Source organism: Amphibalanus amphitrite, unplaced genomic scaffold, assembly GCF_019059575.1.
Source record: "Amphibalanus amphitrite isolate SeventyFive unplaced genomic scaffold, NRLGWU_Aamphi_draft 000054F_arrow, whole genome shotgun sequence".
Taxonomy (NCBI): Eukaryota; Metazoa; Arthropoda; class Thecostraca; order Balanomorpha; family Balanidae; genus Amphibalanus; species Amphibalanus amphitrite.
This window is the reverse complement of record NW_024881550.1, coordinates 941,350-956,838: the sequence shown is the minus strand read 5'-3', so window position 1 is coordinate 956,838 and position 15,489 is coordinate 941,350. Positions and strand designations below refer to the sequence as shown.

The window sequence follows — 15,489 nt, the reverse complement described above, 5'->3', positions numbered from 1 at the left end:
GCTATTTGTGCGAGTTATTGGCGAAAAACCATGGGGGGTTCATCCGACCCCCCCTACACATGCGAGGGTTAAAATTGGGTATCGTCGGCTTCCTCTCGTCACGGGCAGCATGTTCTTTTTTTTCTGCGAAGGTCTAGGTTGATCAGGGGCGAAACGGCAAGGGGGGGGGGGCAACGGACTCCCGCCCCCTATACGTTCGTGGCTGGAAAAACACCAAAACGGGCGAGGGTTAAGAGCGTGTCTTTTAACACATAAGTTATTGTGTAGAAGGCAACGGTTGTGGGAATGGTAGGTCAAGGTGCAAATAAAGGCTTGCATAGTGTAGTGTCTGGGCCGCCCGCCCGGCGGGGCGCTCGCGGCGGCACAGCATGCCACAGGGGCAGACTGGTCAGCTGGGCGGCTGGGCGGCTGGGCGGCTGGGCGGCGCCCGGACGGGAGTCGCCGGCCGGGGGCTGAGAGGCGCGGAGCGCGCTGTCAATGTATCTCTTTTGTTATGTCTCTTTGAGTTCAATACCATCGTCTATGTGAGAAGACGTGACTGTGAGTGGCGGACAGGACGGCAGGACGACACTACACAATTTTGGCGACGAGGATAAAGGATTTGCGACTCTCCCAGCTTTAAGGTACAGTGCAGTCGGCTAAGATGGAGGGGATACGTCCGCCAGCTCCCTTGTTAGCCACCCCGGGCAAGCCGCTAACGTCATGGTCTGCTTGGCTATCAGATTTTGAAGTGTATGCCATGGCCATTGGATGGACTGAATGGGGAGAGCAGAGGCGTCAGGCACTGCTTCTCCATTGTGTGGGACAGGAAGCCAGGAGGCTGTTCAGGGCGGAGTGCCCAACAGGGGTCCCAAGTCAGGGCGGTGTTGAGCCAAAGTTTGAGGGGCGTGCGGCTACAATGTCACTGGTCGATGCCACTGTTCACGTATTGAGTCGTTTGTTTGAGAAAAAGTCAGATGTGATCACCGAGAGAGTTTTGTTTCGCAAATGCACCCAGGGCCAAACCACTGTTCGTACCTTTTTGGCGAACTTGAGAGAACGTAGCCAGAGGTGTGCGTTTGGGGCCCTTGAAGACGAAATGATCAGGGACCAGTTCCTAGAGGGGTGCTCGTCTGTTCGTCTGCGTGAACGTCTCTGCAGGGAGGATGATCTGACTCTGCCTCGGTTGGAGGTTATTGCCCTTGCAGAGGACCAGGCGCTGGAGCGACAGCAGGCGGTGGGACGCCTGCAGACTGCAACTGCAGAGTGGGAGCAGGCACCGGTCAGCGTTGCAGCAACGGCCATCAAGCGGTACGCTCACGGCACGCGCAGTATGACTCCCCTTTCAAGACGGAAGGTAAGCCCCTCTGGAGGGCGGGCTGGTACCTGTTTTGCTTGTGGACGTGTGGGTCATTGGAGTACGGATGAGCAGTGTCCTGCACGTGTCGCCGTATGTCACGACTGTCACCAGGTTGGCCACTTCTGGCGATGCTGCCCGAAGAAGGGGGAGAAGACTGCTGGAGAGAAGCCCGTCGCCAGCGTCCAAGTGCTGTCGGTTGCAGTGACGTCTCCAAGTGAAGACACTCGTCCGTACATCCAACTGAAGGTAGCAGGCAAGTGGCTGAAATTCGTGGTGGACAGTGGGTCAGGTGTCTCCATTTTGCCGTTGGAGCAGTATCAGGCTCAGTTTGGTAACTTACCTCTACAGCCAGCGCCAGTCAGACTTGAGTCCTATGGGGGTGCCGAGTTGCCTGTTGCTGGCGTGCTGAAGTGTGATGTTGAGTCACGTGGTCTGTCTGTGCCCGCCTCGCTGTACGTTGTGGAGGGATCGGTAGCACTGCTGGGTCGTGACTTGCAGAAGCTGCTCCAGGTATCAATAGTACATGGCAGTACGGTTTGCGCTGTACCTGGTCAGTCAGATGAACATGAAGGATGTTCGTTTCCCCGCATCACAGAGGTTCACAGAATTCGGCTGGTGGAGGTAGCAGCACCAGTTCAGCAGAAGCAAGAAGCTGACGTACACCTGAGTGAGCCGGAAGGCCAGGACGCCACCGGCGGCTGCGAGAACACTGCTGACGCACTGTCGCGTCTGCCAGCACCTGTGACGGAGGCAGCTGATGACGAGAGCATCGCCGTAGCAGCAGTTGAAGCTCATCTGCAGGCGGTGACGAGGGAGGAGCTGGTATCGGCATCTCGGTCGGACCCTCAGCTGCAGCAGCTGGCAGAGCAGATCCCACGGCCGTGGCCGAGGCGGTACGGAGACTGTCCGGCAGCTCTCAGGCCGTTCTACCGCTTCAGGGGGGAGCTTGGAGCTGTAGAAGATGTCTTGGTCAGGGGAGAGCGTCTGCTGGTGCCGACCAGCCTCCGACAGCGTCTGTTAGCAGCAGCACACGAGGGACATCAAGGAATAGTCCTGACGAAGCAGCGGATCAAGCAGCACTTCTGGTGGCCTGGACTGGATGCCGCGGTGGAAGAGATGGTCAGAGCGTGCGAGGTTTGTGCATCTTCCGACAAGACGGCTACTCCGAGGAACGCTCCGCTGCACCCTGTACCGCTGCCTGAAGGACCGTGGGAGAAGGTCGGGATCGACTTCATCGGGCCGATGGAGGGCGGAGGACAGCGGCAGCGGTTCGCCATCGTTCTGGTGGACTACTTCTCCAAGTGGCCAGAGGTTGGCTTCTGCTCGAGCCCGTCGACGGAGGCGGCGATCGAGTTCCTGGAGGTGGTTGCTTCCAGGGAGGGGTACCCGTTACAGGTGGTCTCTGATAACGGTACGGCTTTTGTGTCCGTAGATTTCACGGCTTACCTGCGGAGGGTCGGCGTTCAGCATGTACGGGTAACGCCGTACCACCCCAGAGGCGCTGGAGCGGTGGAGCGCATGAACAGAGTGGTGAAGTCCGCGCTGCAGACGGCGTCCAAGGAGAAGCAGGACTGGTCACAGGCGGTGCGCCAGTTCCTGAGGACGTACCGTTCGACGCCTCATGCAACCACCGGCCTGAGTCCGTCGGAGATGCTGCATGGTCGTCAACTCCGGACGATGCTGCATGCACCCACGCACCCTCCGGGTAAGGTAGCGGCCGACAGTGCCCGTACCAGGGACCGTGTCGCTAAACGGCAGAGGCGGCAGAAAGCGTACTGGGACAGGAGGAACCGATCTGTCAAACCGTCATTCAGTGTCGGTGACTGGGTGAGGTACCGTGTCATGCCTGTGCCCAGAAAAGGTAGAGACCGTTTTTCTGCTCCTCACAGGATCGCTGAGCTGGTTGGACCATCGGCGTACCGGCTGGACAGTGGAGCACTGGTCCACGCCGAGAGGCTGACTCGCTGGACTGGGTTGCCTCCGACCGCACTGGGAGACGCCGAGCAGCCGCAGCTCTCGGATCTTCCCGTCGTCCGCTCCCCGCCGGAGCCGGTCGATGAGCCTCCGGCTGAGGCCACGGCGGCGGCACGGACTCCAGAGCAGCGGCCGGAGCGTCAGCCCGACGTGCCGGGATCACCAGCTGCGGCACCCGCGGTGGACACAGCGGCGGCGACGCGCTCGCCGGCCAGTGAGACGAGCGGCTCCGGGTTCGAGGGTGCTCAGGGTGATGGGCACCGCACGCGATCTGGGAGACGTGTTCGTGCACCTGTGCGTTGGTGTCCGTAGGTGTGCCTTTGTGTAGGGGGGAAAGATGTAGTGTCTGGGCCGCCCGCCCGGCGGGGCGCTCGCGGCGGCACAGCATGCCACAGGGGCAGACTGGTCAGCTGGGCGGCTGGGCGGCTGGGCGGCGCCCGGACGGGAGTCGCCGGCCGGGGGCTGAGAGGCGCGGAGCGCGCTGTCAATGTATCTCTTTTGTTATGTCTCTTTGAGTTCAATACCATCGTCTATGTGAGAAGACGTGACTGTGAGTGGCGGACAGGACGGCAGGACGACACTACACATAGTATTGACGGCATCGGGTATTGACGATATTTCGGAAAGTTTGGGCCCATATCCTGTTTGGGCCCTTTTTCTGAAAACCTGCCCCCGCAAGGCCAAATCCGTGGCGCCGTCCCTGACTGCCACTGGATGGGCTTCTTGAGGGCATGACTGATGGGGTGTCACAAGCAACACTGGGTTCAGTGGGAGAGTCACTGGTATGATGAAGAAGAGTTCCCTAAAGTTTCATCAAAATCATTCATAAAAAAGAAGTGGTAGTATTTTTTTTTTGTGATGAGGCGTAAAACGCAATTTGTTCGAAAAATTTTGCTTCCATGACCCCCAATTTTGAACTTTTTGTGACTTTTATAGTCAATCTGAAAGTTCACGATGAGAGCAATCGAATGGCATTTGTCTCATTAAGATCATACACTTAGTTTTCGAAATATCACGGGGGCCAAATCGGCCCCCTCCACCAGTTAACGTAGTCCAGAGAGCTCACCAGTAATAGCAGTAATATTCACGATCGATGGCAACACAAGTCAAATTCCTAAAACCAGACGTTTCGGCCACAGGGTGCCTTCGTCAGTGGACACTAGTGATTAAATAAATTAAAAACACATAGTATCAAAAACAATCGGTATAAATCGTTCGAAGTCGACACATCGGGCACAGGTTTCGAAATGCATTCTTTGGTTCAACATTAAAAACCTAAATTGAGAACGGCATTCATCACGCTATTGTTCTTGTCGCGTTCTTTTGATATGCTGAAAAAATAAATTATAATTGTTGAGCTGAACGCAGTGCAGTGCTTTCATCACTCTACCATATCTTTGATTGCCATCGATCGTGAATAAAACTCAATCATGTCTGATCATTTACAATAGCAGTAATAGCATAGGTTAGTTCAGCAGTAGGTATACCGTATGTACAAGTATTTTTCGATCGGGCCGACGCTACGGTCACTAATTAAGAGTATGGAAATCAATATTTGTAATTTTTTAGATTTTAACATTTTTCCTCACAACCGGGCGCAAGGTTCGTGAGCCGAAAGTGTTATAGCGCCACAGAGCAGTGCATTTCATAGATATTTGAAAGCTGTTTCGCTACGTCGCCCTCAGATACAAAATCAGGTCAACGGTTTGGCCCATAGAGAGCGAAAGCCGCCAAATACCGATGTTGCCGAAACATTTGTTTACTCAACTTTTAAATTAACAACTTTATACTCAATCAACGTTTGGTACAGCTTTTGCAACCATTAAGCTTCTCTTGTCGAGACGCGTTGAATGATCATTAAGTGACCTTAGCTCAATATTTCATACTCTGATCAAGAACGGTCATGCTGCACATAACTTGATCTATATTGTTGAGCTGAACGCAGTGCAGTGCTTTCATCACTCTACCATATCTTCATCAAAAGTATTGTCGAACCCTTTGGTGACCTTTAGTGATACTTCTGGTGACGTCTACTGCCTCCTGACAGACCCACACGGCCCTACTAGTCACTGAGAGGCCAAACTGCTCATACGTCGGTGTCTAAGAGCTCCATGTCGCCGACCTCTGAGAACGACCCCACACCGGCTTTCGAGGCCCTACGTCGGTCCCCGTGTATGTACAGTGTACATGTTGCAGGCACTTTAGAAAATCAGTCATTTTGTAAAATGCCTAGGCATTTTGCAAAATGCCTGATTTTCCAGGCTTTTTGCAAAAAGCCTAGGCATTTTACAAAATGACTGACTCTCCAGTCATTTTGCAAAATGCCTAGTCATTTTACAAAATACCTAGCCATTTTACAAAATGACTGAGCAGCGTGTTGTAGATACGAGTACCTAATTATATACGTTTTGGTAGCGTGTAGGTGGACCGAGGAGTCCAGCATTATGACCAGAGGAGTCCAGCAGTGGGAAGTCCATACCTACCTCTCTCTATTTTGAGAAGTGCAGGCCCGCGACATTTCCAACCCCCACGTCAGCGACGCTGCTGGATTTAAAATGATCGATCTGGAGCGTCAACAAACGACTGGCCCTATGCCGGCCTGTATCTGTAAAACCATTAGAGGTCGCGAGGATTCGATCCCACACACTTAGGCGTTAGTGTCTTCTGAAACCAACGCTCTCGTCCTACGCCAAGCGACCTGATGATTCTCCCGATGTGGAGCTTGATATTTTTAACTGAGACCATGCATTAATCCATTATTATCTCATCCATGATATTACTAAATCTCCCTTACTCTCATGACAAGTAGGTACTCAAAGCTGTCAAAGACACAATCAAAGACTACACTCATTCGTTTACATGTAATTGTACACCAACTGGGCCTGCCTATTGACTAGGGCCGGTCTCCGGCTGGTTTTGTTAGGTCTAGTTTCAGGCAGAACATGAACGGCGTTGATGTACTTGGGAGTTTTTACAGCGTTAACTAAACAATGCTTTATGGTACAGCCGAGTCTGCAACTCAACCTCGTCGTTACTCAGCATTGTCGTCATCACAGAGCATCAAATCGATCAGCTACAGGCTGAACACGTACCTATAGGGTATAGGAAGACGTCCAAAAACTGTTGGCCATAGGATCTGTAGTGGGATCTACGTTCCATGCTGGTCAGGCATTTTGCAAAATGCCTAGTCATTTTGTAAAATGGCTAGCCATTTTGAAAAAAGCCTGGTTGCGTTCAGTCATTTTTCAAACAGCCGTCTTTTTGTAAAATGCCTAGGCATTTTACAAAATGACTGATTTTCTAAAGTGCCTGCAACATACATACCTTATCTTCGGCCTTAGATCCTTGAGGGCTCAAGCTGGTCCCTAGAGAGGGGGCCGTTTCGCCCCGCCTTCTTCCCCTACGGGGCGTGGGTTAAGTCTCAACAAAAGTCTCTGAGAGCCCCATGCCGGCCTCAAAGGCCGATGCCGATCTCTTAGTGTCTTGCGCTGATAGAAGGCTGATACACTAAGCTTTAGAAGACCCATCTCGGGTAATGAGGGCTCCTGATCTAGCCTCTGATGGCTCCATGTCGCCCACGTAGGTCTCACTCCGACAAGGAACCCACGTCAGTCTCTAGAAGCCCATGGTGGCCCCTGAGAGTTCAATGTCGGCCTCTAAGGGCCACCCCTTAAGTATGGCTATTGAGTCTCTCGAGGTGGCCTCTGAAGGCCCCGCGCTAGCTTCTTGGGGCCAGCGTCAGCCTCTGAAGTCAGAGGGCAGAGGGCCCCACGCTGGCCCCAGAAGGCCCCACGCCGGCCTCAGAGTGCCCCACGCTGGCCTAAGAGGACTCCACATTGTTTTCAGAGGGCCCCAAGCTGGTTCTCGTAGGGCCTCAATCTGACCTCAGAAGGCCACACGCCACTGGGTTTAAAGGACTCACGTTGGCTTAAGAGGGTCCCACTCTGGCCTTAAACCCTCGGCGGACCTATTGGTTTTCTACATACGCGCCGGCCGAGGGGGGGGGGGGCGGGCGGGTACGACCCCCCTCGCCGTTTCGCCCCTGGTGGAGCTAGCGCGTCGCGGAAAAAACGAGCGTGTGCGCCGTTGCGAGACACAGAGATTGGTACCCGATTTTAAGGTCCTAGGTCAACCGGTGACCTCTGAGGTCAGGTCAAGTGCCCCAAGGTACGGTTCAGTTTTTGATGAATAACTTCGCAAAAAACGGCCGCAGAGCCGCGATTTTGGCAGCATCGTGTTCGCCTCGCTCAGGCGCGTCGAATGATATACTATTTATTCGAGTCAGGTCAACTTAGGGTGTTGACCTCAGGTCAAGGTCAGGTCAGCACCCCAATGTCACGAAGTTGGTCGAAAGAGGTTATGCCGCATATCATTCGATTCGGCAGGTCTTCCTGAGTCCATTGGTGGCTTTCCCGACTCGCTAGCTCAATTTGATCGGGAGTTATTGACGAAAAACTAATATGACCTTGATGACGTCATAAATGACGTCACGCAAAATCAACATTGCAAAAGTGACGCATCTAAACTTGCAAGGAGTGCATCAAATCACGATTATGTGTGCTTGAGGTAGTTGGAGATCGTTCCCGGCGCCAGAACAGCAGTTTTCATTTTTCCCCATTGAGCTATAATGGTGAAGTCACGAAAATGACCTGACCTCATAGACCTTTAGGGAAAATCTGAGATATACAAGTAGTGAGAATCATAATGGATACTAGATCCTGCAAGTTTCATTTCCCTGTGACATCTCCTCTGGCAGTGAGGGCGTTGCAAAGTTGCGACATCTGAAGACCGTGCAGAGGTTCACTTATGACGTCATAGGTCAGTGACCTGACCTGACCCAAAAATGCGGTTGATGTCAAAAGATCCGGCTTGAATCACGGGTCAGGTATGGCAAGTTTCAGCTTTCTATCGCCAACGTGTTTGGAGCTATCGCGAAAAAAAACCTATGGGGGGTGGCACCCACCCCCCCTCGGCCGGCGAGTTTTAAAGGGCCCACGCTGGCCTCAGAGGGCCGTGCGCTGGCTCCTTAGGGCTCCACGCCAGCGTCAAAGGGCTCCACGCTCAAGTCTAAGCTTCTTTAGGGCCGCCAAAGCTGCATCGGAGGACCCCATGCTAGCCTCTGAGGGCCGTCAAATGGAATTTGGAAAATTGAGATAGTTTAGAGTTTAGACGCAGTTTGACTTTACACATGCTAGAGTGACCCAAAGGGCCCACTTATGTGCTGAAGTCAGAGGGGGAGGTCATGGCCTCTTGGCCTCCCCTGGATACGCCAATGGCTGACACCATACTCTAGGGCTGACACCAAGTCGTCCGCTGACACCATGCCTGGACTGACACCATACCGTCTGCTGGACTGGCCTCATACCCGGGCTGGCGCCGGCAGAACACCGCTGGGATGACGCCAACTCAGCAGTCAGCAGGGACGTCACCGATGGCGTTGGTGGCGGGCGTGTGGGGACTTCCCCCGCGCTCGCCCGCCGTGTTCCCGGCGCCCTGCGCCTGGTGGGCCGGTGACGGGGCGCACTGTGCACCAGCCGCGGAGGCCGCAGAGGCCCTGCTCTGCACTGGGGAGGGTGCACGCTGGTGATGCCAATTTTAGAAAATGTCCGTATGTCCACTATCCAAGGTCGGTCCAATGTCCGGTATCTTCGTCGACTGTCCGTCGAAAATAGTCCAAGCCAGCCATTTGTCCAAAAATGTCCAAAAACTACGCAGGAGTTTAGACTCAACACTGTTATTTAAGTTGATTTTAATGTACTAACTATTACCACCCCAAAAGTGTTTGTCATATCGAGAACTGAGCCTTCTATTCGCCAATCAATGCTATAACTACACATACGCTTACTTTATAAAAATGCTGAGGCGTAGCAAGTGATTGTCCAGTGCTGTCCAAAGCCTGCTGATTTGGATCCGAATGCTTTGAATCGCTTTGAATGCTGCTGCTTTGAATTGGAAATCCGAAGGTCCCAGAACTCTGAGTGGCACCACTAGTGCACGCTGTCCAGCGGGGCCCCCGGTGCAGACTAGTCATGGACTTTGTCCGCCTAGAGCTGGACAGTGGATAGCGCCGCGCGGGGCAGACAGTGGACGGCCGGGGGCCGGGGTCTATGTACTTGTAGTATTTAGTGCGTACTGTAGTGCATAGTGCGTAGTATCCCGCAGTGAGCGGGTGGCGAACAAAATCCAGCTAAATGGTGAGTAGGTATCAGTTCCTCACATTTTGGGCATTAGCATGTCCACATTCTGCATGCCAAATTGAACACTCTGCCGAGGCTGGGCTAGCCTGAGTTGTTATATGTATGTACATACGGCTATGCTGTTAACCCGCTACGGGTGGGGGGGGGGGGTGTTCTGACACACCTGCGTTTTTTTTCGCACACCTGTTTGTGCATAGTTTCCCATATGTGCAAATTTCAGACCGGGGTCGTTCAAGGTCAGGTCACCATGTCACGCCAAGCGACCTCACGAGTACCTCAGAAAAATACCGATTAACCGATCGCTTTGAAACTTTCAGCGATTGATAACAGTAAAAGAGCGCGTACGAAATTTATATCTCGAAATATTGATATATGTGACCTAAGGTCAGACCAATTTCGCGACCTCTCGATTAGGTATATGTCGATGGGAGGAAATTGAGAGGCGCCTCTTTTGGACGAACGCCGTTCTAAATACTCAATCATCGGTTTGACTCAACGAATCGAAAAATTTCAACCGTGACAGGGACCAAACCTTTCGTCCCAAACCTTTTTGGGACTAAAGGTTAATATAGGACGAAAATGGCCGAATATGACGTCATTTTGACGTCATTGACGTCATTTTGTAACCAATTGTTCATAGCCTTTGAATTTTCTTTGCCGGAACATCTCAAATCAATGCCCGCAGGGTTCCTGAAAGTTTGGTGGCGATATCTACAGTAATTTAGGAGACATCTACGGAAAACGACAAGGGCGTTTCGGCCCCTCTACGGGAGACAGTTTAATGATGAATTATTAGCTAAGCTATTGAAGAAAATAAAACAGGATGCATCCACCTGTTGCGAGGGCTTCGAGGCGACAACTCTATACTTAAGCTTAGAAGGAATGTGACCAAAACAAATATTTCAAAATCAGTCATTTCGCAGTGAGAATTCTACCGCCAGGAAAGGACGGCTTTTCATGGCGAGCGTGTGAGACAGCTGGTGTTGAATGATCTAGGATAAGAGGTGGGAATGATAGTAGAGGGGCTTGACATGATTAGGGAATAATTTTGCACCGCCTTTCTGCAGCAATTAGGGCGCAGGAAATTGAGAGCTGCATGGGTAGGGAATGGCTGATCCATGATGACAGTGCGCTCTCGCACGAAACACTTCATTGGAAACAATCTCTGACCAAGAGTCGGACCACAGGGCTCAAACATCCATCATATTAAACAGCTCTTGAATTGGGATTTCTGGTTTTTCACTGACTAAAAAGTCAGCTTTAGGAAACTCATTCTGTTTCCCTATCTTGAAACCGTGACAAGAGTTATAAAAAAACCCAGAGTAAAGAACTTTGCCGATTACTTTCATGCTTGGCCTGAGCAAACGCAAAGTTATTTACATTTTTACATTACGTTAGTTTAAGTTGCAAAGTTACAAAGTTACTTGTGAGAGGACTAATTAAGATGAGATTATGAGTAATTTCTTTGTGAATCACTTAATTTAAAGTTTAAAAGGAAATTCCCAGTACTTTTTGTCACCTCTCCTAGGACCAATGATTTAGCATCCAGAGGGCAGAAACTAAGTTTGACGTTTAGCGGAAACCGGTTTTCTGTGATACTTTTAACACCAAGGTTATGTTGCGTTGATTTTGCCGGCACCGCGTTTCTCTCGTCGAGACACGTCGAATGAACTATACGTATACAGGCTGACTTGAAGGCCAACTTAAAAAAATGACCTCGGGTCAAGGTCGCAGAAAATGTCAAGCTGCATATCAGTCGACTTGTTTCATTCAGCTGAACGCATTCATGGTGTTTTCAGCGCTATAGGTGTTTCTATCTGAAGTTATTGTCAAAAAACTGCTGGAAACGCTTTACGACCTGAGATGACCTCAGGGGCATGAAAGGGGTCAAGGGTGCAATATTCCGATTCAGTGTGTCATGTTTATTACATATCCCGATGTTTGAAGATATTTTCGTTCAAAAGAAAAGCATTGCTGCTTTTTTCATTCGCGTTGACATAAAATGGTGACTGGTCGCAGAATTGGCCCGATATCACAATTCCGAGATATAAAAATTGTTACATAGTACTGATTCCCTCATGCAATAGCCCAAGTTTTAAACTTGTAGGATGCAAACTGTAGGAATGACAGAATCACAAGGCTTATAAAGACATGGTCACTTAACTTGACCTGGTGACCTGACCTTATGTGTTCTGGGGTAAAAATGACACATTTTATTTATGCATCGATTATGCATTTATGCATATGAAATTTATGCATCGTAAGCTATACCATGCTTTGCAGTGCTGCGCGCCGCATTTTTTGTTTTACACATACACAAAAAATTGGCAGGTGTGGCCAAAAACGCCCTCTTCCATCACCCGGACGAAGACTGTCACCGCAACTCACGCATCTTGATCAGGGCTTTTTATTGCTGCCTTTCGTCTCTCTGTCACCATCCAATCGGGAATCAGGCAGGGACTAAGCCCCCCCCCCCCACACACACACTCCTGGCAGTGTGGCCCCAGTGCCGGCGGGTGGATACCCCGCGGGGAGAGGGCTAATTAATGTACAATGACCTGCCAGCCACCTTCGACCCGCAGGCCCTTAAGCAGCCCAGCTCAGACGAGGAGGAACAGTTGAACCTGGCGCTGGCCCTATCACGCTCAGAGTCCGAGACCAGCTCCAGTGCCAGAGAGGTGGGTGCGTCGTTTAACCTTGACGGACCAGTCGCTTTCAGTTTCATATTGTGTGGATAATCTGTTGGTGCAATTTTCATAATCGCGGAAAAATATTTTGTTTCTCGGTTATCTATCAAAATGTACATTGTACACACTATTGAACATAGGCTGTTTTATTCGAAAGTAACCTGAACGTTAGGGACAAAAAGGCATCGACTGCCGGGGAAAAGTCAACTTTAAGCCGTTCCTATTCGTATTCATTGACATTGACATTCGTGATCATCCATTTAAATTGACATTGTCATTCATTCACTGATATTGTATTTGTGCTTGACAGCATGGAACCTCGAACGTAGCCTAATTTTGACGATACCGAGGTCCTTGATCACTTCGTAGGTTGAAAAAAGCACAAATTATAAGCATCTAGGCATGTTCGCACTTGGGGCCCGACGGCCGACATCTCTGCAGGAGCCCGATGCTGACAGAGTTACCTGGGTCACCAGCTGCACCTTCCACCCGCAGGCCCTTCAGCAGCCCAGCTCAGACGAGGAGGAACAGCTGAACCTGGCGCTGGCCCTGTCACGCTCAGAGTCGGAGACCAGCTCCAGTGCCAGAGAGGTATGCATGCATGCGGTATTTGTTCGCACTTACAGGTGGCGTGGGTTGGACTTAGTACCCTCGATATAATCACCTTCGCACCCTCCCGGAAAACTTTATGCTCTGACCCAAATGACCTGTAACCTCTGATCTTTTTCCCGTGACCATACCACGTCAGGATACATATTCTGCTTTTGTTTTGTATTGTTGGGTTAGGCCCTTTCGGTCCAATGAGACCATTTCAGAGCCGAACAGTTTCTGCGTACGTCGGCTTACTTTATCCGTGCGCTTCCGACTTCTTGGTGTAGTTGTTGGGCTATCTTCGAATTTAGCACCCATCTGAATATTTGAGAAGTAGTTTTGGTCCTATGCAACATGTTACAATGCTGCAAATAGTGGTTAACAGTTAACACTTACTATGTATAGTCGGTGAGACGCCTATTGGTTGTCCTGATCTGACTTGACTCTGCCTATCCTAAATGTACGAAAATACCATTACTGATCACAAATTTTCGAAGCTCGAAATCAGATTAGTTTTAGATCCCTATTTGGGAGATTGAATTGACGGGGAAGGTTCATCAATAACTAGGATCTTAAGTTTTGGAATCACTGGTTTCCTCCCGTTACGGGTAACGTGCTCGTTTTTCTGCGAAACTCTGATAGGGGCCGAACGGCGATCATCCCCCTTCCCTGAACGCAAGCTTCTGACGTAGCGTGGACATAGCGTACTGTTTGACGTGCTGTTAGACGCTGTGAAATTGCTGTTATGACGCTGTGAAGGGCGAGTTTTACTCTAGCTGTAGCCTGATGTGTGTGTGGTGTTTCAGCCACTCTCCAGGAGAAGGCAGTCAGGTGGTCGGCCACCGCCGGCGACCAGTGTGCTCGGGGAGCTCACCTGCCCCGTCTGCAGGGAGACCATCGACACGGCCACCACCCTCGGCTGCGGCCACACCTTCTGCGCCGGCTGTCTGAGCCGGGCGCAGGCCTGCGGCGGCCACCAGTGTCCGCTCTGCCGCAAACCCATCCAATTCACCGTGCACTGCATCGTGCTGGACAACGTCATCCGGGCTCTGAGCAGCGCGCCCAGCTGAGCGGCCGACACCTGTTTGTAGACGTGCAGCGCGCCCGGCTGAGCGGCCACCACCTACTCGGTATAAAGACGTGCAGCTTTGCCTGAACCAGCGCGCCGCCCCTCAGGCTCTAAATCGACCGCCGAGCACGCACGTCATGAGTGGCAAAAGCGGCGAATCCATGCGAAATGTGTTACAGAGAGTGTGTAGCTGCAGTATATTGCATCCAATGGCGGAGAACGCGGAACCGAAATAAACTACAGATTCCTGAATGTATTATGTATGTATTCTGATGGACTTGTTTCTAAATTATCACGTCTCAGATCTTTAGCAAAGTAAGAGCAGTTAATGCTATTTATGAAATATTGTTATTCGCTTAGTGCATATTTTTAGTGGCATATTTTGAACTATTAAGAGGTAGTAAGGTTTAGGCATATTAGGGCAAGAAAATGTTTGAGTTATATGCGATGTCCTGATCTTTTGCGTCATTATATTTCTACACTTTTAGGTCGGAATCACTGTGACGTCACCCACTAGATGGCGCTAGTTGGTCGGCCGATTCGTATGATACAAGTCAGGAATATGCGGCCGAGACGTATGTAGAAAACCAATAGCTCCGGCGGGTGCGAGGGTTAACCTTCCGACAGTTTAGAGTGGTCGATCGAACTTCTCGTTTCTTTTCTCAGAAATAAGTCGCGCGAAGTGTGATGTATGATTTTATCAGCAGTCCCACCTATCGCGGTGACGTCACGTTAAGCGCGGCACGAGGTCAGCCGAGCCGGACTGGTCCCAGTGTGGCGGGACAGCTCAGGCGGGGATCCCCCACCCGGATGTGTCCTATCTGCACGGACCGTGCCGCTCAGTGGTGAATCAGGCACTCGTGACGCACTGTACAACATGTGCGCAGTACTGCGGCAATAGACTGTCGAATATATCAAGTGATTACTCACCCCGCGCTCTTTGGCTTCAGCGCGGGGTTTTCCCCTTTGCAATAGGCGTCAGGTTTTTTGTTATTTAGGACTTTTTCCCTGACCAATACACCCCACACCAGTACACTGACACCTTACACAAGTGTATGAATATGCGATGTAAATAAATGTTACCGTTTCTTCATCTGTGTTTTGTTCCGGCTTTTTCGGCACTTCGGCAAAAGTAAGTTCCCCATTAGATTTGCTCACACACACTAAGGATAGGCTCCCACGTTGCTATTGCTTCCGGGTTCACATAAAACGGCTTAACGTAAAACTTTGTTCCTGGCCAAAATTGCCAGATGTAATGACCCCCGGCTCCAGACTGGCTTTAGGCTGGCGGAGCAAAAAAAAAAAAAAGATTACTCACCACATCACTACATCTATGCACCCTCCATATGGCATGAGGTAGGTGCATTCACGCCATCCATTCGCTGACTGCATCAGATCAGTGGCGGTATGGATATATACTGTGGATGAGCTAATAGTCGCGGAAAAAATCACGGCACCATGTGCTTGCTCACTAGCCTTTCCCTTCTTATATCAGAAGACATACGATTTCTAAAACACACCACCTTAGCGCATTCGAAATGCAGTGGACTTTATATGGGCAAAACGCATTTGATGACCATCAAACTGCTCAAATTGATGCGATGTCATTCCTGAGCTACTGAGCATAAACAT

At 50.8% G+C, this 15,489-nt stretch overlaps 2 protein-coding genes across 2 annotated transcripts; both read left to right on the top strand.

Annotated features, from left to right (window-relative positions):
- The first annotated feature begins 1,862 nt into the window (after positions 1 to 1,862).
- On the top strand, positions 1,863 to 8,827 carry LOC122378024 (uncharacterized protein K02A2.6-like). Its single transcript, XM_043358732.1, has 3 exons — positions 1,863 to 1,893; positions 1,935 to 3,563; positions 8,697 to 8,827. Exons 1-3 carry the CDS (start codon positions 1,863 to 1,865, stop codon positions 8,825 to 8,827), a joined length of 1,791 nt encoding a protein of 596 aa, XP_043214667.1.
- A 511-nt stretch (positions 8,828 to 9,338) lies between these two features.
- On the top strand, positions 9,339 to 14,748 carry LOC122378049 (E3 ubiquitin-protein ligase RNF8-like). Its single transcript, XM_043358755.1, has 4 exons — positions 9,339 to 9,507; positions 12,093 to 12,188; positions 12,693 to 12,788; positions 13,595 to 14,748. The coding sequence occupies exons 1-4, from the start codon at positions 9,505 to 9,507 to the stop codon at positions 13,856 to 13,858; spliced, it is 459 nt and encodes a 152-aa protein (XP_043214690.1). The 5' UTR covers positions 9,339 to 9,504; the 3' UTR covers positions 13,859 to 14,748.
- The last annotated feature ends 741 nt before the right edge of the window (positions 14,749 to 15,489 follow it).

Excerpts from the sequence above, each read along its gene's own strand:
- LOC122378049 (XM_043358755.1), top strand. Across the intron at positions 12,189-12,692 it reads CCAGCTCCAGTGCCAGAGAG|GCCCTTCAGCAGCCCAGCTC; the intron begins GTGGGTGCGTCG and ends TTCCACCCGCAG. Across the intron at positions 12,789-13,594 it reads CCAGCTCCAGTGCCAGAGAG|CCACTCTCCAGGAGAAGGCA; the intron begins GTATGCATGCAT and ends GTGGTGTTTCAG.
- LOC122378024 (XM_043358732.1), top strand. The coding sequence starts at position 1,863 with ATGGCAGTACGGTTTGCGCTGTACCTGGTCA. Across the intron at positions 1,894-1,934 it reads GTTTGCGCTGTACCTGGTCA|AGGTTCACAGAATTCGGCTG; the intron begins GTCAGATGAACA and ends CCCGCATCACAG. Across the intron at positions 3,564-8,696 it reads CGGGTTCGAGGGTGCTCAGG|AACACCGCTGGGATGACGCC; the intron begins GTGATGGGCACC and ends TGGCGCCGGCAG.